The 27,797-nt window shown below is 34.1% G+C and overlaps 1 protein-coding gene across 5 annotated transcripts in view; it reads right to left on the reverse strand.

Moving 5' to 3' along the window:
- The window catches only part of RALGAPA1 (Ral GTPase activating protein catalytic subunit alpha 1), a 314,150-nt gene that overhangs the window by 128,633 nt on the left and 157,720 nt on the right, over nt 1–27,797 (reverse strand). For all 5 annotated transcript variants that reach the window (XM_044664768.1, XM_044664769.1, XM_044664766.1 and 2 more), the window contains 8 exons: nt 22,605–22,821; nt 20,446–20,622; nt 13,717–13,869; nt 10,036–10,229; nt 9,790–9,888; nt 9,327–9,482; nt 8,272–8,400; nt 7,568–7,693 (listed from right to left, as the gene is read on the reverse strand). In XM_044664768.1, coding sequence (XP_044520703.1) covers nt 7,568–7,693; nt 8,272–8,400; nt 9,327–9,482; nt 9,790–9,888; nt 10,036–10,229; nt 13,717–13,869; nt 20,446–20,622; nt 22,605–22,821 — 1,251 coding nt within the window. The remainder of the gene's footprint in view (nt 1–7,567; nt 7,694–8,271; nt 8,401–9,326; nt 9,483–9,789; nt 9,889–10,035; nt 10,230–13,716; nt 13,870–20,445; nt 20,623–22,604; nt 22,822–27,797) is intronic.

Below are 27,797 nucleotides of genomic sequence, written 5' to 3' on the forward strand. Positions count from 1 at the left end.
ATTCTGTGGTTTCTTTGTACTCAAACTACTTTTTTCTTGCATTTGTTTCCCCCCACCCTTTATTTGGGAAATCTGGATTTTGGGTATGGTATTTTCTGGGTCATTTTCCCTTATGGGATAACTTTTAGGAGTGATCAGTAGATTTTTTTCCTATATTTACTTTGCCCCCTGATTCTAATAGCTTTGGGCAATTTTCATTTGTGTCTTCTTGAAATTCAGTGCCCATGGCTTTCAGAGAATCTAATGAATCTTAAATTATTTCATCGGATATTTTGTTTTTTCAAACTTTTGATTTTGTCTAATATTTCTTACTGTCTCATAGACTTTTTGATTTGTTTGGCCTGTAAGGGAGTGTATTACTTGGGTAAAATTTACAATTTTCTCTTCTAATTTTCTCTCTAGATTTTATTTTTTTTAATATCTTGTTTCATTTCATCTATGCATTCCTGTCATAACTATAAAATCCAATTTCTCCCTCAAATTACTCATTGCATTTTTTTCACCATTGGGGGAATTTCTGATCTATAACAACTTTTTAAAAATACTGGTCAGTATTTTCTTTGCATCACTTAGATCTCCAGTTTTAGTTCCTAAATTGGGGCTTTGCATTAGGTTGAAGCTCTGATTCCCATTGTACTTTTGGTATGCTTGTCATATCTAAGTCACTTAGATTAATGTGATGAATTCTACCTCTTGGGATTAAAATTCCCTGGAAATTTGAATTTTAGAGAGCTTGATACTCAGGGTCCTCTATAGCATCTAAGAACAGAAAACTAGGGGTATTCCAATCTGAGTGCAAGGTGAGTACCTGCTGTCATAGTCACTGCTGTTCTCCGAAGCTTCCAAGAGCTGGGTTTTTTTTTAGGGGGGGGGGCAATCATTTCTATTTCTGCCTTAGGACACAGAGTTTTATAGATCACACATATTTCAGGATTACCTCTACTCATGCTAAAAGCCCACTGGCTTGACTGGTTATTCAGGCAGCTCCTTTTTCTTATTTATCCATGGACTTCACTTACTCCAGAAGGGAAGAAATCAGATCCCTCTTAATTTGTTACTAGATTTCTTCTTCTTTTTTTAGAACCCTTACCTTCTGTCTTAGAATCAATACTGTGTATTGGTTCCAAGGGAAAAGAAAGGTAAGGGCTAGGCAATGGGGGATAAGTTACTTGCCTAGGGTCACACAGCTAGGAAGTGTCTGAGGTAGATCTGAACCCAGGACCTACCACCTCTGGGCCTGACTCTCAATCTACTGAGCCTATTACTAGATTTCTTGATCATTATTTAGTCTATTGCAAATTAAATTTTTTTCTTAGAACAAGTTCACACATTCATGTTAGTCGGATCCTACTAACCTAAAATTTTACAAGGTTCAAAGGTAGCATATTCAATAAAGTACAATGAGAAGGTAAATGTGGGGCCTTGGGAGGAGCTCAAGAATGAAATTCTTGAAGAAAGATAAAGAACAATTCAAATTAAAAAGAAAAATGGGGATTTGTCTCACCTGTCTAGGAAACTCACCAACCAATTTAAATTTTAAAAAGAAATGTAGGGGGCAGCTGGGTAGCTCAGTGGATTGAGAGTCAGGCCTAGAGACAGGAGGTCCTAGGTTCAAACCTGGCCTCAGTCACTTGACCCCCATTGCCCACCCTTACCAATCTTCCACCTATGAGACAATACACCGAAGTACAAGGGTTTAAAAAAAAAAAAAAGAAAGAAAGAAATGTAGAAGTCATATAGCCAGAAAGATAATGAGTAGGAACAGGTCATGCCAGATTAATTTCACTTCCTTGTTTGGTATGGTTACTAAACTGGAAAATGTGGAATGTTTATAACTCGTCCAGATTTTACCAAAGGGTTAGATGTAATACAATCATGAATTATGATGGTCAGATTCAAAGAGTAAATTGTTAATGGTTCATGTTTAGTGTAGCAAGAGATCTCCACTGGAGCAATTCAATGATCTATTCTCTTGGGCCTATGCTATCTTATATTTGTATTAATGACTTGGATAAAGGTAAAAATGGTATGCTTATCAAAGACATAAAACTGATCAGAATAGCTAAAAGATGATCAGAATACAAAAGGGAATTGAGAGACTAGAGTAGTGATGGTGACTCTATGGCATGGGTACCAAAGATAGCATGCAGAGTGCTCTCTGTGGGCACTCAGCCACCCTTCCCCGAGCCCCCAGAGTTCATTACTGGAAAGGCAGAGGGGACTTGGGAGGAGCTGCTCCCTTCCTCCTCTCCACCATGCCTGATGACATTTTTCCATATCTCCTGCTGCTTTGCCGAGAAGCCCAATGGAAGCACACAGGTGGCAGAGCTGTAAGAGAGGGGAGGGCTTGGACCATTCCCCTCCTCCTCTCTACACTTGTTGAGGACATTCTTTACTTCATCTGCCTCTCCACCCAGCAGCCCAATGGGCATGCTTCCTACTTCCCCTGTGGGGGTGGGGCTCAACATTCCATCTCTAAAAGGTTCTCCATCACTGGGCTAGAACAATTCAATAGGGATAAGTATAATATCGAACTAGATAGAGAGGAGAAACATAACAATAAGTTTTTATGAAAAAGAACTGGGGGGTGGTGGGAGTTAGTTAAGTTTAATATGAATCAGTAGTGTGATATGGCTGCCAAAAAGCTAATGCAAATTTGGGTTGTGTTTAGTAGCCTATAGCTTACAGGATTAGGAAGATGATACCCACTGTGTTCTGTCCTTAATAGAACTCACAAAACATCATTTTCCTTTTTGGGCACCATAGTTTAAGACATAAGCTAGGAAGTATGCAGAGAAGGTCAATCAGGATACTAACAGGGTTTGAGTCCTATGACATATGAGGAATGAATAAAGGAATTTTAAAATTATAATTAATTTTAAAATTAAAAAATTAGCTTGCAGAAGAAAAGACTAGGAGGTTAGAGGAATAGGGACATAATAGCTGTGAAGAAATATTTGAAGAGCTGTCATGGGAAAGAGGAAATAAGTTTGTTCTATTTGAGTCTAGAAGGCAGAACGAGGAGCAATAGATGGAAATTGTAAAAGAGGCAAAAATGTATATTCAATTTTAGGAAAAACTTCCTAAACAAAGAGCTGGAATAACCTTCCTCAAGAGGTGGTATATTTCCTCTAATTGTTATTTCTTTCAGCCTAGGTTAGACGATTATTTATCCATAATGCCAGAGTGAGAATTCCTTTTATGCATGGATGGACTAAAGAGTCTTCTGAAGTCCCTTCCAATTTTTAAATTCTATGATAAAAAAGATTACATTAATTATATTTTAATAGACAAGAAAGTGCCAAGGGAGTAATTTTCAAATCAGCCACTAGATAATGTCTAGTGATTTTGATAAAAGATCAAAATCAATACCAAATTAGAAGAATGAAAAGACACAGTATATAAATGGTTGTAGACTAGTGACTGAGGAAATGTCAATGTTTGATTTAAAATAGATATTATTATAAACAATCACAAAAAACTGAAAATGGATAAAGGAACAGTACCAGACTGTTCTCCTGTTTGACTTAGATTCCAGTTTATTAGATGGTAGAGTGGATGAAATGATGAACTTGGATCAGAAAGGCCTGAATTCAAATTCTGGCTCAGATACTTATTAGCTGTGAGACCTGTGTCACAGGGTGACAAGTCTAGTTACCTCTGGTGTGAATTATTAAAATACCCTTCTGTTTGGTCTTAACCTGAAGTCTGTCCCCTCTCTAATAAAGCTACCACATGGCTACCAAACTAATATCTTCAAAACAGGTATGATCATGTCACTCTCTTGCCCAATACAAAAAATAAACTTATAGTTAAGAAGGCTACAATGGTAAAAACTAGGGGAGCTGAAGATCTTCCCCAATAAAATTCTGAAAATGTACTAGAAGGAAAAATGACAAATAAAACCAAAGATAAACAGATAAAACTACTTTCACCCACTCAAAGACTGCCAAGAATACAAATAATTTTGTGTAGAAATACATTAAATTCAATCAAGAAATGAGAAGACAGGGAGGTGGAGGTTACAGTTAGGGAGTCACAAGCAAAACAAATTGACAACTGAGGAGGACTATAAACCAAAAAAAAAAAAAAGAAAAAAGAATAAAAGCTAGGGATTAGGCTTCTTTGACTAGAAGAAGGGTTAAAGTGAAGTGAAGTGAGATCAGACTACTTTAATAAGAGATTCTTAAAGCTAATCACATTCCTTTTCTTTGACCACCTTCTTTACTGCAAACGGGAAGGGAAGAACAAAGAAGGAGAAAAGTAACAGATAGAAACATAATTCTCAATCAAAATTGTGCATGTGAATGGGTAAACTCACTGAAAAAATATGGGGATCTGTTTTGCTTGAGTATGAATATTACTTAAGGGTTTTTCTGGTCCTTTTTTGGTACTAGGGCAAGAAGGAAAAATGAAAGGGGAAGAAAACATATTTAGTAATTAAAAAAAGATTTAAATGAAGTTTAAAAGAGAAAATATATTTCTATGTTGCTGATAAATGTCAAATTCACAATAAAAACATTTTAAAAATACAAACGGATAATAATATAACAAATAATCTGACGAAGACTGAGAAGATGTAGGAAAAAGTATAAAGAAAAGTGCCATAAAAATAGACATGGAATTCGAAGTAATTATGTCAAAATGTGCAAAATGGCCAGTGTATATTGACACAAAGCAAAGGATCATCTAAACCTCTCGATCTATATAAACTGAAAAACAATACAAAATCTAAATTTAAACTACATGCTAAGATGACAAAATTTAACATTTAGTTACTCTTTTGTACTATTCTCTTATTGTTTCATAGTTTTATCCTTCCTTCTTGACAGTAAATTATCGAAATGAGTCTTTTGTCACCTTCCAAAAGACCATCGCCTTAATAAATAGTCTTGATTGCTATAAAATTAAAAAGGGAAAACACATTTTTATATATTCTGGCCCTTATATCTGGCTAAAAGAAAAAGAAAACTTGTTTTCTGGATCAGTATCATAAGCAAAGGTTAGAATTATAATGGCTATTAGATAATATCAGGAATTTCAAATGAATCAGGATTAAAATTTTTTTCATTATATGCAGGTTTTTAGTGTTTTATGAAACTATACAAATTAAAAACAAATTGAGGGGCAGCTGGGTAGCTCAGTGGATTGAGAGCTAGGCCTAGAGACGGGGGGTCCTAGGTTCAAATCTGGCCTCAGATACTTCCCAGCTGTGTGACCCTGGGCAAGTCACTTGAACCCCATCATTGCCTACCCTTACCACTCTTCCACCTATAAGTCAATACATAGAAGTTAAGGGTTTAAAATTAAAAAAAGAAAAAACAAAAACAAAAACAAAAAAACAAAAAAACAAAAAAATAAATTGAACAACTTTAATCTGGATCTTTCTCCCTAGAGTCACATTTATTTTCTACACATTTAACAGTATTATGGAGATGAAGCACTTATATGCTATGATATTTATTTTGACACTTCACAACCACCGCAAACTTCGAATATATAAGTGAGTTTGTAATCTTCCTCCTTAAGAAGGGAACATGTTGCTGCCCATGTACAATTCCTAAAGCCTGGTACAATGTTTGGCACGTAGTAGGTACTTAATAAAAGTTTATTGACTAAGAAGCCCTGACATTTTTATTATCTCTTTGTTTCTTAGATCAACTCATCCTGAGCTTAGAGAATAGTTTTATAATAGATATCTACTTTTTTCTTTCTAATATTGCTAACATAATTTTTATAAACCACATCATTTTCATCATGTCATTTTTAATTAAAAAAATAATAATGCTTTTGTTGTCTATTATATCTGACCTAAACTACTCAGCTTCACGGCCACAACTTTATTATTACTTCCTTTCTATTTATTCTCCTTTACCAGTTGCTAACTCTCAAAAATGATTTACTTGTCTTTGTGTGTATATATTTACATATATACAACATACATATATGTATATAACTCCCTCTTCAAAGTCCTCTACTTCCTTTTACTCAAACTTGGATTTTCTCATTTCTTTCAGATTATTGTTTCAAATTATCACTTCTATTCTGAACTATAATATTTGTTATTAGTTTATACTGAATTCATGTATATGACCAATTTGTTCTGCAAACAGCCTTTATTCTTTTCATTAAAATGTATTCATTACACCTTAGAGAGAAAAACATTTCTTTAATATTATCCCAATATACACAATAATGTGCACTGATATATATAAAAGCCCTTGGTATATATAATTTGATGATCAACATAAAACTAATATTCAGTTATTCTCATTAAAAATAAAATTTTCCTTAGCCTCACTAGTTTGGTATAGGTGAAATGCATCTACATAGAGCTAGCAGTATATTGTAAGTATCCTTTTTATTAACATTTTAACCCAAAGACTCTCTTCTTAAAATAGTTTCAGGTCCCAAAATTAGTAAGTTAAATATGGTAGCCTAAAATAAAAAGCAGTATCCTGTGATTAAAAATAAAAATGAAAAAACTTCAACAAAAGAGCAATCCACATACTTTAAGTTTCAGTTTTGGTTAGAAAAATTAAAAGTAGTCTTCATGTATCTACTCTTCTATTTGTAAGAAGAGGTTTGATAGTGCCTAGGACAAGGCTTCTTTTGAGAGATTCAATAACTAATTAGGGAGTATGTTAATTATTTTGAAGGAGGGAAAATTTGTTTATTTTACTAAAAAAAAATTTTTTTTTACTACTCTGAACCCTGGAAAATTAAATATTTCCAAAAAGCATTGTTACTTATAGTATAGCACCCAATAAGGTAATAATCTGTAGTATCCTGCATATATGATCAAAATTAGGTTCTGGGTTTCCAGAGTAAAAAAGGTAATACAATAATATATAATTACCACTAGATAATAGTGACAAAAAATAGTGATTTTAAATCATACTATATCTACATTGAAATTGTCATCAACAAACCAGGAATATGATAACATTTCAGGTTTGTAACATACCTGTCAAGAGACTGAATTTAAAGTAATCTTTTGGACAGGCAACTTTCCCATACATTTATTTGCCATACATCAAAATATTTCAGCAAATCATTTTATAATTTATTTCCTCAGTATCAGAGGAATTTCTGTTTTTTTTCCCCCTCTTCTTAGTATCCTAGAAGCCCACATAGGCCCTACAAGAGGACATTTTGACAACTGGCATGGCAGGTTCAAGGGCAGATAGTGTCTGATTCTGGGCATATAGCTGCTATTCTCCCCAATTCTCCCCAATCCCAGAATAATCACAACAGGCGAAACTGGGTCATGAAAAGTTATCTTCCAAACAACTCCAACAATAAAAGGCAGTTGTGGAGAATCATCTTTGTGCAGAGGTTACAAAGGCCTCTGGGCCTTGATGCTTATACTCCATAAAACATCCAGAGTACTTGAGGTTCTTCCTGAAAATAAGGTTTTTTTACAACACAGATTCTTAAGGATAATAGAAAAAAAATTAGAACTAGCTATCATTTAAACATGTCCACTTTAGAGTTAATATGATGATTGCCTTATGTATAATAGATGTTAAAAAATATCTGTGGATCGGAATGATAGATAACTCACCTTAACATCAGTGAACTGAGACACAACAATATCAGGCATGTTTGGATGAAGAGCTGGTAGCACACAATATAAATTGGGAAAGCAAACAAGGGATCCCAGTAGAACTTGTGCTTCTACTCTTGGTGCCTAAGAATCAGATAATCCAGAACATTAAAATGCATTTAGCAGCATTACTATATATTAAGAAAGAAAATATTCAGGCCAATGCTATAATCTGTAACAAAAAACACTATTACACTGACTTTACATCGATTTCAATTTATTTCTACTTCTTCACTATATGCTTCAGGTTCCCACTTTTGTCTCTCCAATTAGAACACCTCTATATTTTTTTCCATACCACTGCTCTAGGCTTTCCTTTTTAACCTTCTATTGACTTCAACTTCCTTCATCTTTTGCACTTCAGTGCTCAGAGTACCGATACTTTATTTAAATAGATGCTGCATGGGTCTGCTAACCCTGCTAACAGCTCTCCTTTTACCATAAGAGCTTCTGAAGTTTTCTTTCTAAAAAGTGATCTAAAAAAGAAAAAAACACTGAGTTCTGGTGAATTTGAGGTAATTAAATTTCTAATAGAAACTTCTAATTCTAATTATTGTTTTCTACAACTGCCTTTAGAAACTATTTTTTATTGGTGTGTTCTAATTAGTTAGGGTTTGGTTAAAGTTTTACTAAATTGTAAAGAAAAAAAAAGGAATACTTACATTAAGAAATGCTGAAGAAGCTACTCTGCCAGCTGCTACAATGAAATCCATAATAAGCATTGTGGCACCAGGCAAACCAAGTGAAAAAAACTGAGGGGAGCAGTGCTTGATGATTGTATTGACAATATCCTTAGGAGAGGGAACAAGAAAGAGGAAAAGATTATTACAAATACATACATACATACATATATATACATATATGTATACACACATTTGCTATCACTGACTCATTAAAGTTTAAAATTGGATAAGCTAAGAAATACTGAAAGAAAATAAATTCTTATACTTTGTTTTACACTCAGTTAAGTCTCTAAAAAATTGACTGAAAACTAAATTTAAATAGATTTTAATAAGATTAAATTTAATTCTCCCAAATGAATAATTCCTGATTTTATATGCTTAGAGGAAAGGAACACCAAAAACCATAATTTAAAATGGCATTAGTAGATAAGTTTCTACTCTTACAGTAAGAAAGAAGAATATTTAGAAATGGGTATATAATATAATAGACCACCTTCTCTAAAACTGTGAAGCACACACTAATTTCTTGGCCCCATTTAGTTTCATGTGCAAATCTAGGAAGCTAGCTCCTTTAGAAATCTCTGTAAAGAGGTTCCATATAGGAAATGGAGAGAAAAGCTCTTAAATTGGCAATTAATTCATTCTACCTTTAGGTAGACACCAATATTACCACTGATTTAGTTTATTTTATATCAGACTGAATATATCACAAACTGTAATTCTATATATTGTTTCAGCCATGTTGCATTTATTTATTTTAGAATTGTAAAATTATACTTTATTGAACTTAAAGATTGTTAGCTTGTTAGATGAATACACAATGTACAAAGCATTTTTTTCCTTTTTCTAAATAACAATCAGCCTTTATAATTTTATGCCCACTAAATATAATGCAGATTGTATCCACCAATAAAAACAAAATTTCTGTGAAACATCATTTCTAGAGCCAACTTAAGTATTAATTCATAAAATAAGTAAAGAGAATCAAGGATCAAAGGTAAAGGGATAGGATTTCGTAGAAGGTATAAATTTACCTGATCAACATGGAGTAGTCCACAATGCATTATATTAAAGAAGTGTGTTAAAAAGTCTTTATTTGGTGATACATCTTGTCTTCTTTTCATTGTGTTGCAAATAAGTTTATAGGCATGTAATTTGCCTTGTTTATATTTATCAGTCAACATAGTTGCCTACAATTAAAAAGTCAATTTTAAATCTTTAACAAAAATGGAGAGGGGAGTAAAAATATTTGCCTATTTAAATGTAACTATATTTTCAATGATGTCAATTTTATGAGTATCTTTAATTTTATTTCCTTTAATTCATACCAGTTTTTATACAGTTTTGGCTATAGTGCATAAACAGTACCATCAAAAATAACTGGCTAGAAAAAAGAAATATTACAGAAAAAGAACAGTAAAACATATCTACTTCTAAGGTTTAAGAGACTAATAATATTAATCAGCTATTTATTTCAAAAGTAAAAACTTAACTTACCTTGAAAAGCCAAGGAGTAAGGATTCTCAGAGGAGGTATTAAAACTGGTGGAGAAGGTGAGGTCAGGTTGTCAGTTGAAATGCCAAGATTATCTCTAATCTGTAATTTTTTAAAAGGGTAAAGAATATAACTATGAAGTAATTTTTTGAAATTTATAGTGCATTATTAATTTTAAAAGAAAAAGATCTTTTGCTTTTTCTTTATGATAAATTCTCCTGTCTCACTTTCCTTTTTCCCCTAATTTACCTTAGCTAAATTCTGCCAAAGTTCACACAAGTAATCAAACACTTGAGCATGTATTTCAGGATCCATAATTGTGTTAACATCTCCCAAAATGCCTAGCATTCTTCTCCACATTACAGTAGCAACATCAGCATGCCATCCTGTGAGAGTTCCTCCTGCCATTACACTGCAACATTCAGACGGGAACTCACTTGTTTCTAGAAGTTAATGAAACAATACTGTAAATAAAATTTCTGTAAAGCTTAAGAGGAAAAAACAAAGAATCATTTTATCTTGGAAATAAGAAAAACAACAGTCATTGTAATTAGGTAGATCCTAATATACTGACAAAATCTTCATTTTGTCATTCTTCATTCAGGCTAATAAGTCATTAATTAGATGTTTCTGTGAAGTACTGTGAAAGTATCACTTAAAAGTGATTGCATGTTTACCCAGCTCTCCTCCTTTTTGATGTGGCACAATATAAATTTCAACTTTTGGGAATAATGAGAATTTGAGAAATAGAAGAAATAGAAGAGAATACAATAACTGCAAATAAGTTTATGTTTCATTTCCTATTTTTTTCCATGAATCCTAACAATTTTAGACTGTTCAGTCTTTTTACATGTGTGAGTAAGTAATTTCCCTATTCTAGAATTAACCTAAAAGTACCAAATGACTACGACTCATTGTAGCAACTAGGTGGTGCAGCAGATAAAGTGCTAGGCTTTGAAATAGGATTATCTGAATTAAAATCCAACCTTATATTTGGGCAAGTCACTTAACTTGTCTGCCTCAGGCTGCTGTGAGGACCAAATGAAATAATAATGATAACATGTTTATATGGTACATAGTAAATGTCTCTATATATGTACATGTGTATGTATGTTAGCAAATTAGCTATTATTATTATTATACTCATGCTTTGGATACATTTTTAAAAATACTAAAACTGAAAATATACAATTTAATTTCTATAATTGGGTGGTTAGTGCATACATCAGTAGTATTTTAGATACAATTAAGCTTGAAAATATATGCAAAAATTAGAAAAACCAGCATACATTTCTACATGTGAAGTGTTTCAAATGTCTTAGTGTACCTTTAACCTACAATACCTTATATTTCTAAGAACATATAAAGATTCTTTGATTCAAACGTTTTTTAAAATTTGGATTGAATGCATTTACAAAGAAATTCTACACTACAACTTTCTTTACTGTCACTCGAATTACTTCTGCAGCTTACAATTTTAGCCAACGCACTCTTTGTGTTCTGTTTGCTGGAAGTTGTTCAATGACTTAAAAATCATTGACTTTTTACTCTTGAAAAATAAAAACCTTATACAATTGGATCTTTACATGCCAAATTATTTGTAATTATTTTTATTTTTCCTAATGTGTAGATTTTTAAGTTTCCAATATGACATATGACAAAGTTCTGTTTTTTTGCTTTCTCTCTATGTTCTCGGTAAACTTCAGTGTTTTACTCAAATAGTAACTTATTACTCAAATAAAAATATCTCCAATGATGAAAAAGATTAACAATAAAATTCCCTTTAAAATCTTGATATACAGCATACTTCTACAGTTAATTCTTTGAGGCTGCATAGTCATCTGATGCTCGGAAAGATACCTTACCAACGGTACAGGGCATGCCCTTACAAACTACACAAGATTGCTCTTTTCCTTGTCATTTCACAAATCATTTAAATCTGTAAGACTATTACTCCTCCCAATGATGGAAATTAGAGGTAATTTTCAAAATGATCCTACATTTTCCTATCACAAGAATACTGAAAATAATAAACAGCAAATTCAAGGCTGTGGTCCCTATGTAAGAACACCTGATTTGTAAATATACAACAGAACTGGAAGAAACATTTAAATAGTGGAATAGTTCTTAATAATCATGACAAATCTCAGACTTAGAGTTCTTTAATATCTTTAAAAGAAACTTGACAAGTTTTTTCCTCCCATAAAAATGAAAAGACTAAGAGGGAAATGCTAAGATTCTGAATAAAATCATGAATTAGCTTTTTATAGTCACTCTAAATCAATAGATTCAAATCAGTCAACTCATACATTGTTAGGAAAAAAAATAATCTGAGTATTTCTCCCCCTTTAAATCCATGGTTTTGAAATAAAGCTAAAAAGCAGTACAGCAAAGGGTAAACATTCTTTTAAAAAGGAGAAGCAAAAGTCACAGTGAAATCATTAAGAAAACAGTCATGTCCTGGGGAATTGAGAATTAACCAAATGTTAAAAGATTAATTAATTGACCAGCAGTTAAGAAATTTAATTTGTTTTTATTTTTTTAGAAGAGCAAGTGTATTTCATGACTATAATGGTCAGGTTCTGTCACCTGCAGCAATCTATTTCTTTGCCAGAATTATTCAATATATTTTTAAATAATTTTGATAACAGCACAACTGTCATGATGTCATGATTAGGGGCAGCAAGGTAGTACAGTGGATAGGATGCCAGACTTAGAGTCAGGAAGATATTAGTTTAAATCCACATCTGACATTAGCTGTGTGACCCTAGAGAAGACCTTTAATCTCTGGTGTCTCACTTTCCATACCTGTAAAACACAGATAACAATAGTATATTAACCCCAGAGGGTTGTTGTGGTAATCAAATGAGATAATAATTGTAATGTACTTAGCATAGTGCCTGGCACATATTTGGGGCTATGATACTCTGTGTACATGAGGTTAGCATATTCTGAGAATTATTATCTGGTTCCTAGCAATGAGAATTTTGAAGGTTGCTAGGAATTATTTCATTCTGTTACATTGCTGTATACCCCTAGAGTTACAAAAGACCTGGGCAGACCCTCACCTCTAATATTTCAGAATTATGTGACCTTGGGAAAGTTAATTAACCTATATAAGACTCAGTTTCCTCATCTGCAAACTAGAAAAAATTAAATGTGCAATCCCTACCTCACAAGGAAGTTCTGAGGATAGTGCTTTGAAAACTTTAACGCACTGTACAAATATGAGTTACTTTCTCTCTACATGCATTTAAAGATACAAAACTTTTGGGTAAAATTTGATAATTTGAAGAATTAAAATCAACCAAGGGGAATACTATGACTTTAAACCTTTCTATTGAAGACTGGGTAAATAAATCATCTTTTTGCTAAGTTTGATTATCAAAGGAAAGCTATCAAATATTTCTAAATGGTCCCAAAATATTAATAAGAATACTTGTGATACAGAAGAAAAAATATTTCCTTGATCACACAGTTCGATGGGGATGTGAATGGGGACGTGGACTCTAAATGATCACTCTGTTGCAAATATTAATAATATGGAAATAGGTCTTGATACATGTAAAACCCAGTTGAATTGCTCATTGACAAGAGGACAGGGGAAAGAGGAGGGGAGGGAAAGAATACAAATCATGTATCCACAGGAAAATACTCCAAATTAATTAATTAATTTGGATTTTAAAATAAAATATAAAAGAACAATTGTATTATAAAATTTACTACCTGTGTTAATAAATATAAATAACAAGGTTGTTTTTAAAGAGCAAAGAAAATGCTATATAACTTTCCTAAAGATTGCAAGTCTATTGCAATAACTATAAAATATATCTTCTTCAATTCAAAGAACCTTATTTTACTAACAATAATTTCTTAATTCTGTTACAGAGGAAAAGAAAAATGGAAAATTTCTAATTTCTAAATAATTGCCTAGATCATCTGGGGTTTGCAAAACAGAGTGCTGGAGCTTCTCATCCAATTGCAGGTCTTTTTGTTCAGTATGATCTGTATTCAGATTAGCAGGAGATGGTGTCTGTGATCTGGAACCCAGAGCAGAATGGATTGGGGAAACACTTTCTGAACCTGTAAACAATATTTCATAAAGTCACTTTAAAGGGCATATATAAATTCCCCAAAAAAATCACTTTAAAAAGCACAACAGCAACAACAACAAAGGTAACGCTTAAGGCACCAAAAAAAAAAAGACATGCATTAAAGACCATATAGTCATACCAGTGTTCACATTAGTCAAGGAAACGAATGAATCATCATTTATTAAGGAACTATTATGATATGAGCACTATGCTAAGCACAGTAGATACAAATACCAAAGTAAGGCGGTCCTTGCTTTCAGTGAGATTAAATTCTAATAAAGAGATATCATATATACAACCAGAGAAGGCGGTTTTGAACTGGGGGAAGGGGAGGATTACAGGGATATTATGAACATTATATGACTTACTGGTTAAATAATGACAATTGAATATGATACTGAGTGATACTGAATATTAATATAAATGATAAACATTGAATATGATATATTATTAAGTTAGATTGCCTCAAATTTGTCTTCCATAGGAATGAAAATGAGAAGCTAAGATTTTGTTCCTAGTCCTGTCCCCTGGGGTCAAGCAAAAACATTAACTCTCTCTTCGATGGGAGAACTCTTCAACACTTAAAGACAGTTTTCATGTCTTCCCTAGGCTAGGCAGAACAGCAAATAACGTACTGGGCCTGGAGTCAGAAAGACCTGAGTTCAAATCTGGCCTCAGATACTTAACAGATGTATATTCCTGATCAAGTCATCTAATTTCTATCTGCCTCACTTTCCTCAGCTATGAAATAGAGATATTAATAATAGCACCTCTATGCCAGGGTTGTTCTAAAGATCAAATGAGCTAATTTTTGTAAATGCCCTTAACAAAGTTCCTAGTACATAGATATTTAACAAATGATTTCTTCTTCCCTTTCTCTTCCTTCCTTCCTTCTTAAGTTTGTTCATTTTAATTTGCCTGAATCCAGCTGTGCTGTTTTTATCTGCACTGTAGACATATTTTTCTCTTGGCAATGAGTGGCTGTTAAGAGAAAACTCAGGGTTACAGTTTGGCAAGGTGTGGTTAGTAATATTACAAAGAGTTTTGAGAATCCAAAATGTAGGCTAAAGAGAATGTGTAGTCAACCACATGGTAAGGACTATGAAGAGAAGAGAGGCAAGAGCTGTATGATGGATGGGGAGAACAAGATGGAATCAAGGTAATAGAGGTAATGACGGAGACACAGGCTTAGGGAAAGTGAGGCAAAGAGAAATGGAGGCATAGGAAGCTACAGAGAAAGGAATTTTAGAGTTCAAATCATGGAGGAAGCCCAGTTATGGGTAATGATGAGATTAAGGGTAGAATGAAAATATAGGTCTTAGATGTTGAAAAGATTGATAAACTTGGGAAGTCAGATATTTTTAAAGATGCCATTAGGTATAATAAAATGACATAATAAATATCATTCTGTACAGCAGAGTAGAAGCTATACAGAGGTTAGGGTGAAGAAGAAAACTATGAGCTACGTACATAACTTCCGGAGAAAGAAAAGAAAATTACTTAATCAGCTAATTACTATAACAACAATCTGGAACAGATAATGCAATTGAACCTCAAGAGTAGTTATTTAGTGATGGTGGCAAAGAAATGGTCTTAAATTATCACTGAGAAATAATGGAGTATGTCAATTCTTTCTTAACTCAGTGTGCTGAAATATGGGAGAAGGGGCACACAGTAGTGGGGAGAATAACTAAGGATATAGTGTTTTCTGGCAACATTAATTTTTCCTTAGCAAAGTAAGTTGGAAAGTATGTGAAGTGGAATTTGTTAACATTAGGGGTTGCCAGAGAGAAAAAGGAAATGGAAGATGATAAATTGATACCAACCATGGAACAATAGAGCTGAGATGGATAGTCTTTCCTCATTTTTCCAGTTGTTAATAATTTCTTCCTCCTTCAATCAACCTACAATCATTTATTAAGTGATCTAATTGTCTCAGGCACTGGGATTATATTTATTTGGGTATGTCTTATTCCTACCAGTGAAATGTGGGTTCTTGGAGGAAAAGGATTGTTTACCTTTTATTTTTGTATCCTCAGTATCTGTTATTTGTGTTTTGTACATAAAAGGGACTTGAATGCTTGCTGAACTGAGTTGTGCTCCTATAAATAGATGATAAATGGCCAAAAGTCCATTAAGTGCTCAACTAAAATAATTACTTTTGTTGTAATGGAAAGAGTTTTTTAATTAAAATTCTGGCTCATATACAACAGGTAGGTGGTATAGTGGATAGAGCACTGGAATTGGAGTCAGCAAGTCCAGCCTCAAACATTTACTAGCTCATGTAACCCTGTGCAAATTACTTAACCCATCTATCTGTCTTGGTTTCCTCATCTGTAAAAGGAGCACAATAACAGGACCTATTTCCCAAGGTTATAGAAAGGACAAAATGAATTATGGGTGAATAAGTATAAAGTACCTTGCAAATCTTTTTTTTCTAGCATTGACTTTGCCCTTAGCTTCAACAAATTTAAGTTATATATGAATGCTTATTTGGCAAATAGATTTTATTTGGTCATCCTTGTGAGAATAATTTTCACCTCGTGAAAATTCAGTGCTGAATAACATTTCCAACAAAAGCCAATGAATTCTCAAATTAAGCATATTTGCTTTAATGCCTTTATAATACCTTCAATAACAGGACCTTGAAGTTTTCAACAAAATTTCTTAATACAGAGAAAAAAATTATAACAATCTTTGGACATGTAAATTATAAAACCTGAATAATAACAAAATGGTAGAAAGACAAAAGGCCAAAACCACAATTCTCAATAGCTGCTGTTGCACAAAATGTGGTTTGGGTACCACATATCATAAAGGACAATGATAAGCTGGAAAATAACCAAAAAATGGAAAACAGCATGGGAGAAGGCCTAGAGAGAAGGCCGGATAAGAAATAGTTGAAGAAAATGGAAATGTTTAGTTTAGAAGACAGCTGCCATTGACTGCTTGAGGATGATCACATAGAAGGAAGAGTAAACAAAATTTTGTTTGGGGATAACAGAGAGGACAGAAGGTGGTGGAGAGGAGGGACAAAGCCAGAAGTAATGGCAGAAATTGTGGACAGGAAACATGACTTTGATGACAACTGTTCACCAATTACAACTACATAGAGGTAGAATGGATTGCCATGGTAAGTTGGATTAGATGGTCTTTGTTTAGATCAGTAGTTCCCAAACTTTTTTGGCCTACCACTCCCTTTCCAGAAAAAATATTACTTAGCCCCCTGGAAATTAAATTTTTTAAAAAATTTAATAGCAATTAATAGGAAAGATAAATGCACCTGTGGCCATCACTGCCCCCCTGGATCGCTGAAGCACCCACTGGGGGCAGTAGCGCCCACTTTGGGAATCACAGGTTTAGATGGTCCCTTCCACCTCTGGCATTTGGATTCACATGTATCACATTCTGATTTTAAAACAGAACCATAATGAAGTTTATACATGCCAGTATAGACAATAAATATTCTTGCACATATGCATTAAATAAGTAAATATTATTTGAAGTTATTTTTGATACTATAAATATATTTAATCAAGGAAAATACCAGACGGAAGTATCTATTATAATATTATATGAACATTGGGTCCATCACCTCAGGGCAGATATTATGGTATTACTAGTACATCCCTACAACAATTTTCTTTCTTTTCTGTTCACATACCTAATAAACTCAATTTTAGTCTTAACTTTTAAAGAAGCAGCAAAAGTTCCAGGCCCTGATGCTGGGAGAGTTTCCACTGATTGTGGGAATTTTAAAAGAAGTTTGTGTTTAAACTATAATGGAGTATATTGGTTATGGAGAGATCACTGAATTTTTTTTTTAAAGATCAACCAAATGTGAGGGCAGTTAGAGGGTATAGGGCCATACTGGTGAAGATGTGGCACATGTACAGAACCTGCACTCAAGGAGCTGTTCTGTTCCCCCTCTTCCCAGCACCAGAGGACATTTTTTGCATGTCTCACCCCTCTATCCAGCCACCCAAAGCAAGCACTTTCTCCCTCAGCTCTCTCTAGTAATGCAGGAGCTCAAAGACAATTTGAATTTGCCCTAAGGGCACTTGAACTCATTAAAGGTTCACCATGAGTCAGGAAGACTCATTTTCCTCAGTTTGAATCAGGCCTCAGACACTAACTGTGTGACCCTAGACACTTCACTCAACTCTATTTGCCTAGGGCCATTCTAATATCTTTGCCAAGAAAAACCCTAAGAGGTAACAAAGAGTCAGGTACAACTGAAAATGACCGAACTATAAAAACAACAAAAATGGAAATGTGTTAATCTCTTTCAAAATAGGTAAATAGAAACCAAATTTCATTTGATATAGAGAATTCATAGGTGAAAAAACATTTCCTACCAGTAAAGTCAGCACTTTCCCTGTAATTTATTGTCTTAGAGTTGCCTAGAGCACTAATAAGATTAAGTGACCTGCACAGGGTCATACAACTACTATGTATCAGGAGTAAAATCTGAATTTCAGCTTCAAGGGAGCTCTTTATCCAATTAATTACACTAGTCTGTCTTTTCACACTAAGTTCCTTTTTAACATTCTTCTTTATATGCTTCTTGAAACATTTATAGTACTTGCCAACAACTCTGCAACTCTTCTGTATTATCAGAATTTTCCAAGAAGTCAAATAAAGCCAACAAACATTTATTAGGCTGTTATTATGTGCCAAGAAATGTTCTAAGCACTGAGGATAAAAAGACAAAAACAGTCCCTGCTCTCAAGGAGCTCAGCTCATACTCTATTAGAGGGGACTGCATACATGTGACTAAAATACAAACAGGGAATATACATGAAAAAATGAAGGTCTCCTCAAAATGATGACATTAGGCATTGAGAAAAGCTTCTTGTGGAAGTTTGGATTTCAGCTAAAACTTGAAGGAAGGGAAACCAGGAGACAAGGAACAACAATGAAGCCAGTGTCATTATATCAGAGCATATGGAAAAAAGTATAAGATGGCAGGAAAGGTAGGAAGGAGCCAGGTTATGAAGGGTTTTTAGACAAAAAAAAAGGATTTTATATTTGATACCATAGGTAAAATTTGGGAGCATTTGGGATTTACTAAATGGGGAGGTAGGATGGAAATGAGTGTCATGGTCAGATCTGTACTTTAGAAAGATAATTTTCTTGGGGAAAATTTTGCATAGATAGTTTCTCAGATAAAGGTCTCATATCTCATATAGAAAACTTTGTCCAGTTTATAAGACTGCTTCATTTTTCAATTGATAAACGATCAAAGGATATGAGCCATCAGCTTTTAGAAGAAGAAATCAAAGCTATATATTGTCATGTAAAAATGCTCCTCACCATTAGAGAGTAGAATAGCATAAAGAAATTAAAACAGCTTTGAGATACCATCTCACACCTATAAGATTGGCCAAAAAAATAGAAGAGGAAAATGACAAATGTTGGAAAGGATGTGGAAAAATTGGGACATTAATATGTTGTGAACCATTCCAACCATTCTGGAGAGCAATCTGGAATTATGCCAAAAGAGTTATAAAACTGTATATGCCCTCTGACTCAGCAATATCATTATTACATCTGTTTTTCAAGGTGAACAGAGAAAAAGGAAAAGAACCTATATGATCTACAATATTTTTTTATGTTCTAAAATATTTATAGCAGCTCTCTTTGTGGTGGTAAACAACTAGGAATTGAGGGGAGGCAGCACTCATCACTTGGATGCCTAAACAAGTTGTGGCATATGATTGTGATAGAATACTACTGGGCTGTAAGAAATGATTATCAAGTTGGTTTTAGGAAAAACATGGGAAGACTTGCATGAAACAGTGAAGAGTTAACAAACAGAACCAAGATAACGATATATACAGTAAAAGCAATACTGTTTGAAGAGTAATTATGAGTGACTAAGCTATTTTGAGTAATGTGAATATTCCAGACAACTATAAAGTTCTATGAAGGAAGATGAAAGAACTGATATATGGAATTATGTACTGTATGGTTTCACATTATCTATCTGTGTCAGATGTTGTTCTCCTCTAGTGAAGGGCTGGGAGGGAGGGGAAAAGGGAGACAGCTTGGAACTTAAAATTTAACAAAAAAAATTAAATTTAAAAAATAAAGAAGAATCACTTTGACCACTGAGTGCTAAATAGAAGTGGAGAGAAACTTTAAGCAGGGAGATCAACCAGTAAGTTATTTGCGACAATCCAAGCAAATGGAAGCAGGGAGAGAAAAGAGAAGGGGGCATATAGGAGAGAGGTACTGAAGGTAAAATTAACAAAACTTGACAACAAATTGGATATGAAGAAGGTGAGAGAGTGAAGAGTTGGAGGAGGAAGTCTTTAAAAAGCCTAGACTGACAATTTATGATGATGAAATTTATGATTTATTTCTCTTAACTATTTCTAAATGGTAATTTAACAAATCATAGCCAAAAATTAAACAGGACTGTCAACTTTTAAAAATAAGCATTTAATTAATGTGTTCACAAGTGACTTTACTAAATAATATATGCAAATGTGTATTTACATGTCAAATGCTAATATATACAATCACTAATCTTAAATTGCTATATAAATATTATTATTACCAGTAATAGTTGCAACTTCAGCAGAAATAGGCTGTTGGTTAAGACTGCTTGTTTCAGAATCTATTTGCAATGTAGTTAAACTTGCCACTTCCAATTCTTCTGCGTTTTGCTGATGTCCTAAATTTGTTTCAACCTCAGTAGAAGATAGTGCCCCAGCATCAACTCCGAAGCCAAAATCTATAAAAAGGAAAGATTCAAGTGCAAATTAAACAACTGTAAAATAACAATTAATAAAATATATACGTGGAAGAGACTAGAAAAAATAACAGATATACTAACCCACAATTCAATAAAACTAATTAAATAAATTACTTTAGAAAAACTTGTTTGACAAGAACTGCTAGAAAAGGACTAAGTAATTTAAATCTTAATATTAAAAACTGTAGAAGAGAATGAAAAAATAACTTTCACTACTACAACTGGGTGGTAATTCTTAACTTAAAAAGAGATCATAAGAGAAAACTTAAAATTTTTACTGTATAAAATTAAATAGCTTCTGCATAAACAAAATCAATGCAGCTAGGATAAGAAGAAAAATGGTAAACTAAGGAAAAAATCTTTATATTGAATATCTGATAAAAGAAGAGCTAGGTGATTCAGTAGATAGAGGGTTTGGCTTGGAGTCATGAAGACCCTGACATGAAGTCTCTGACACATACTAGCTGTGTAATGCTGGGCAAGTCACTTAACCTCTGTTTACCTTAATCCACTGGAGAAGGAAATAGCAAGCCACTCCAGTAACTGTGCCAACAAAACTTCATATGGGGTCACAAAAAGTCAAACATGGCTGAGTGACTGGATAACAATAACTCCACAATTATATAAGCTCTTGACCTTAAAGGTCAAGAAAAACAAACAAACAAACAAAAAACCTTAAGGTCAAGAGCTTATGTAATTGTGGAGTTATTGTTATCCAGTCATTCAGCCATGTTTCACTTTTAAAAGCTTTTAAAAGAATTACAAACTATCAATAATGACATGCACTAAATCAATAATCAAAAATGTGAATTTTCAAACTTTTTGAGGTTTTACCTCACACTATGAAAGCTGCTAGTGATGACAAGAAACAAGAAGAGTCAATGTTGGAGAGGTTGTAGGAAGCCAATCACATTAATATACTGTTGGTGTACCTACGTTCTGATCAAACTGGCCTACTAACTGCTCCTTGAATGTGACAAAGACATCTCTGTAAATTTATATTGGCTCTCTCTCCTCCCCACAATGAACTGTCTCATTTCTTTGTCTTAGATACCCTAGAACTACCTTTATTTCAGGTGCCATGTTATCTGTGGATCTCTCTCTCTCTCTCTCTCTCTCTCTCTCTCTCTCTCTAGCTTTCTAACTCATCAAATTAATGTTTATTTAATTATCTGTAGCCTTCCAAGAAAATATAACTTCCTTATGTGTAAAGGCTATTTTTTGTAGTATCCATAGCTAGAAAGACAATATTTTGCATAGATCTCAGAGCTGATCTTGTCCATACTCCTTTATTTTAGTGATCAGGAAATCAAACTAGGAGAATTCAGTGCCCTCAATCTCCCTGATCACTTCAAATCAAGCACTCTGCTTATAGTCACTTAAAAAAATGTTTACTACAATGGGCTGATGAATTCTTCCATGCTGGACAACAGATTTTGAAAAACTGAAGCATATTATAATTTTTTTGGGGGAAACTTGCCATTCAAAGGAAAGTACTTTTGTGGTTCATACACGGTATACATCTGTGGTATAAAACGGGTATATAACAAGTCTTTTTGTCATTTTAAGCTTACAATTCTCTGTCTTATTATAACTTCTTATCCTTTCATATTTCTCTCTGCCTCATTCTTACTAAATCTATTCTTTTTTTTTTTTTGCCAATTTTAAGTCTTTTATTCTCTCGGATAAGAATTGCCTTTTTACTAACTTACAGCACTGAAAAAGTGGAATATTGTACTAGTTTTCAGAATGCCCACAATATACACAGTAGTGCCAATGTCAGCTAGTAATTTAAAATAGAACAAAGTCTTGGGAGATACCTTTTGTGATACTTTTGTAAACTATGGCATACTCATAATATTCTATGTGGTAGCTGTGTAGACATCTTCTAGACAATCAATAGTAGGAAAACAGGAAAAATTAACAAAATTACAATGCTAAATAGAAAACCAGATACTTGCTGTCAAATTTCCGGCCATCATACTGGAAAGCACCGAAAGAATCAGAATGGCTATCTGAGCTGATAAGGTCACTGCTGCCTGCACTGGCAGGAGAGGTCCACTCTGAGGGCACACCTGGGTCATCTACAGGACGCATTTGATTCTGCTTGTTCAGTATATCAGGGAGATCTTTTGGAACTTCAAGACTGCCTGGACTGCTCCCTCTTCTTGTCATATTCTAAAATGAAAGATCATCATGTTTGTTCCATCTGAAAGATATTTTCCATCCTCATCTGACAATGTTTCCAAGATATTTCAAAACAATCCATGATTTAAATGGTGTTAATATTCTTCTCCATTGACCTGGATTAGAACTCATCCAACAACTTATTAGTCTTCACTACCACAGCCAAAGCATTTCATCATTTGATAGCAACCCTATAGTAATAAGCCTTTCAAAGGAAAACTAGAGTGGACCTTGGACAGAAGACAAACAATGCATCTCCTGGACCTGTTTTAAAAGCCTTTCCATTTTGATTGGACTATCCAGGGCTTTTGTCCAGTTGCCAAACCTTTCAACAAAGAAGGATCATTTCATATTATGATGAATTTAAGAAAAGAATTTTCTATAATAATATAACCAAAATAAACTGTGGATTTTATTATTTGTGAGAAGGAAAAAAACAGTGGGAGGGCACAGCAAAAATGGTAGAGAGGGTATAAACCCACCTAATCTCTACCAAATGATCCTACAATACTATAATGCCTAAAACAAATTCTGGAGCAGCATCACCTAAAAAGATGGGATGAAATACGTTTTCAGCCTAAAACAACTTAGAAGGCCAGCATAAATGATTTATTGCACCAGGGTTGAAATGGATTGCAGAGTATCACACCTAAGGCTTGCTGCACTGTGGCAACAAACCTTAGGGGCAGCTGAATTAGAAGCAAAGGATTCGTGGTCTCCCAGCCAGAGATGAGAAAAGGCAAAGAGGGGTGGGTGGGTCAGACAACTGCGTAGAATGATATTACAGGGGTCCTTTTGCTCGCTCTGGGTGCAAGATACTTGTGGCACTGCCCATACACAGAACCAGGCTGCAGCTCAAGGGTGTAGTCTCAAGGTGTGGAAGAGTCCTAGTACACACCAGTACTTATAGCCACAGGAAAGCAGGGGACCCTGCTTGGTTACAGTTCCAAGGTATAATAAGAGTTGTTCACAGGCCAGAGCACAGTCTGGAAGTGTATTAAACACATCCCTTCTGAGATCATACCATCTCAAAAGAAGTAAAAACAGCACTATCTTTAGAGGTAGCTGCATAAAAAACTTGAAACTTGAAACAGTGCTCCTTTCATTATAGATTCAAAGCCCAGCAGTAATAGTTTCTTTTTTAGGAGAAGAAAAAGGCTGGAAAATGAGCTAACAATAAGAAATGAAACAACACAGAAAGTTACTTTGGAGACAGGGAAGACCATAACACAACAATAAGAAGAAAACAAAGTCAATACTGCTGTATCCAAAGCCTCCAAAAACAAACAAACAAACAAACCATATGAATTGCTCTCAAGCCCAAAAAGAATTAATGAAGGAGCTCAAAAAGGATTTTAAAAATCAAATAAGAAAGATAGATGAAAAACTGGGAAAAGGAATGAGAATGACAGAGGAAAATTATGAAAAAAGAGTCAACCGCTTGGTAAAGAAGGCACAAAGATACCAAAGAAATTATTATCTTAAGAAACAGAATAGGTCAATTGGTAAAAGAGGCATAAAAATCCTATGAAGAGAAGAACTCATAAGAAAGCAAAACTGGTCAAATGGAAAACTATATACAAAAATTCACTGAAGAGAAGAATTCTTTAAAAGGCAGAATAGGCCTTACTGAAAAAGACATTCAAAAATTCCCTGAGGAAAATGTTTAAAAAGTAAAATTGGAAAAGGAGACTCACTCAAGAAAATAATGTCTTAAAAATCAGAATTAAACAATGGAAGCTAATGACTCAATGAAACATCAAGAAATAATCAAACAGCCAAAAGAATGAAAAAAAAAAAAACAAACCAGAAGAGAATGTGAAATATGGGGAATACAAATGACCTGGAAAATAAATAAATCCAGGAGTGATAATTTAAAAATTATTGGGCTACTTGAAACCCATAGTAAAAAAAAAAAAAAAAAAAAGCTTAGACATCATCTTTCTAGAAATTATCAAGGAAAAATGCCCTGACATTCAAGAAGCAGAAGATAAAACAGAAATTGTAAGAATTCACCAATAACTCCTGAAAGAGGTACCCAAAGGATAACTCCCAGGAATGCCAATTCCAAATTACAAAACTCCCAGGCAAAGGAGAAAATATTGCAAGGAGTCAAAAAGAAACAAATCAAATATCATGGAACCATAGTCAAGATAACACAAGATTTGTCGGCTTCTACATTAAAAGATAAGAGGGCCTGCAGGGCAAAGGAGCAGCTAGGACTTCAATCAAGAATCATTTACCCATGAAAACTGAGCGTAATTCTTTGAAAAACAGATAGTCAGTGAAATAGAGAACTTTCAAACATTCCTGATGAAAAGACCAGAGCTGAATGGAAAATCTGACTCTCAAATACAAGACTCAAGAGAATAAAAAAAGGTAAATAAGAAAGAGAAATCAAAAGATATTCAATAAGATTGAACTGTGTACATCCCCCTTCAGGTGGAGATGATAATTGTAATGCCAAAGAACTTTATTAGGCAGTTAGAAGGAGTATACATGAATGGAGGGGCAAGGGTGAGTTGAATATGATGAAATGATATAAAAAATAAAATGAAATTAAGGTATGAGACAGAGAGGAATGTATTGGGAGAAGAGCAAAGGGGAAAATAGAATGTGGTAAATTATTACACATAAAATAGGCATGAAAAAACTTTTACAGTGAAGGAAAAGATAGAGGAGGATAGCGAAGAGAAGGCAGTATGTGAAACTTAATCTTATCATAACTGGCTCAATGAAGGAAGAACATACACAATCAGTTGGGTACAGAAATCTACCTTACCATATAGGAAAGTATGATGGGAAGGAGTTAGGGGAAAGGGGGTAGAGCTGACAGAAAAGAAGGCAAACTAGGGAAGGTGGTGGTCAGAAACTAAACAGAGAGAAACAGGTGGAGAGTAATGTACAGTTATCGAAATTCTATAATTTGTTTTTTACAAATCTCTCTAATAAATGCCTCATTTCTTAAATCCATAGAGAAATAAGATGAATGTATAAGAATACAAGTCATTCTCCAATTGATATCAAAGGATATGAACAGGTAGTTCTTGGACAAAACAATTAAGTTAAAAAAAATGCTCTAGATCACTATTAATTAGAGAAATGAAAATTAGAATAACTCTGAGCTACTAGCCACAACTATCAGATTGGTTATTATGACAGAAAAGGAAAATGACAAAACATGGAAGGGAAACTAAGACATTAAAGCACTATTGGGGGAATTCTGAACTGATTTAACCATTCTGAAGAGCAATTTGGATTTATGCCCAAAGGGCCATAAAACAGCATGTATGTATCCTTTGAGTCATCAATACCATTACCAGGTTTGTATCCCAAAGTGAGAAAAAACAAAAAGAGGAAGGACCTATTGTAAAGAAATATAATGGCAGCCATGTTGGGTCAAGTGTGATAGCCTGTTTAGACCTGCTTAGAATGCAGAATGAACTGAGGTGGCACGAGCCTGGCATGAGCCAGGGCAGTTGAAATTTGCCTACAAAAGGAACAGATCTGAACAGATCTTGGTCTCAGTTTTGAGACACTTTGTCTCTGTTGGAGATATTTGGGCAAGGGTGGAGAAGGGTTTAGGCATAGCTTATACTCTCTTTACTCTGAACCTATTCTAGCTTACAGACTGTTTCATCTGTATCCCATCAACCTCAGTTCTTTGTTTATTATCAACAAGAAGATCTGCAAAGAAATCTATCATCAGCAGGGTCAAGCCTTGACTTAGGGCTCAGGCCAAACAGGCCTTAGCCGGGCTGTCAGCCAACCAAGATCCTTAATCAATAATAATCATGTGAAGATTCATCAACAAGATATTCAACCTATATTCACTCAGGAAATCCCAATTCACACTTTCCATCTTTAACCAGTTCCCCTTTCCTTAACCTTTCAACAATTAAACCATCTTTCTAAGAAGTCACTTGCATGTGAATTCTCAAAGATCCAAGGGAGTTTTCAGTTAACAGGGTCCTGTGACAGCCAGGAAAGGGGTTTTATTTCCAATATTTCTTTAACCATCAGTTAAGATCAAATCCGCAGTCAGAACAAGTGAATTAATTCATTAATCCTGATAGACCAAACATCCAAGGTCTACAGTGTATTCAAGCTAAGAAATTTAGTCACTATCATCAACTCACTAGGGCTTCAATTGGGACAATGGTCAGCTGTGTTCCCTGATCAGCTGATTCCTTAGTCAGGCTGTTAGCCCTGGGTTACTGTTTTGTTATCTTGGGATTAGAGTAAGCAGATTCTACATATTCTCTTATAACAACAGCTGTATTTGGGTTGACCTTTTGGAATCGCTACTATATCTAGGTGTCCCATTAGGATCATACAACACTCACCAATTAATTCCTTCCCAAGATTCACATAACAGTTTTTGGCTGAGCCAGTTATTGGAATTAGAACCTAACAAAGATAAGGGAAAGATGGCAGTGGGAAGGATGATGTTTATCACCTCTAGCTTTACTCTTATGCTGTATACGGTTAACCAGGGGGCTTACCTGCTTTGGATTGAGACAATTCCCCAATATTTATTAAAACTGATGCTGATCCATGACACTTATAATAGTTAGATTGGCTGAATTGATAGCATTTCTATCAACATTGGGGGCTATCATTGTGTCTATCTGTCAAGGAATATGGGCATTGAAAAGAATTATTGAACATGTTTGGGGCCAACCAAGAGAATACAGCACAGAGATTATTAAGGCATTCAAGGAGCAGATTAAGCAACTCATAGAAATTAACAATAAGATAAGAGATGGACAACAGATGGACGCACACACTATTTTACAGTTAGAAGTGATTGAAAAACAGCAACTGGGTACATGCACAAATGAAACAAAGGGCACTACTGAGGCAAGGAAAGAACAAGAACAACAAATAACTGTTTCTTTGTATCCTATTGTGGACAGAACCATTCTACAGCCAGACTCTGGGATGTTCACGTGAAAAGCTACAAA

This window comes from Gracilinanus agilis, chromosome 2 (assembly GCF_016433145.1).
Source record: "Gracilinanus agilis isolate LMUSP501 chromosome 2, AgileGrace, whole genome shotgun sequence".
NCBI lineage: Eukaryota > Metazoa > Chordata > Mammalia > Didelphimorphia > Didelphidae > Gracilinanus > Gracilinanus agilis.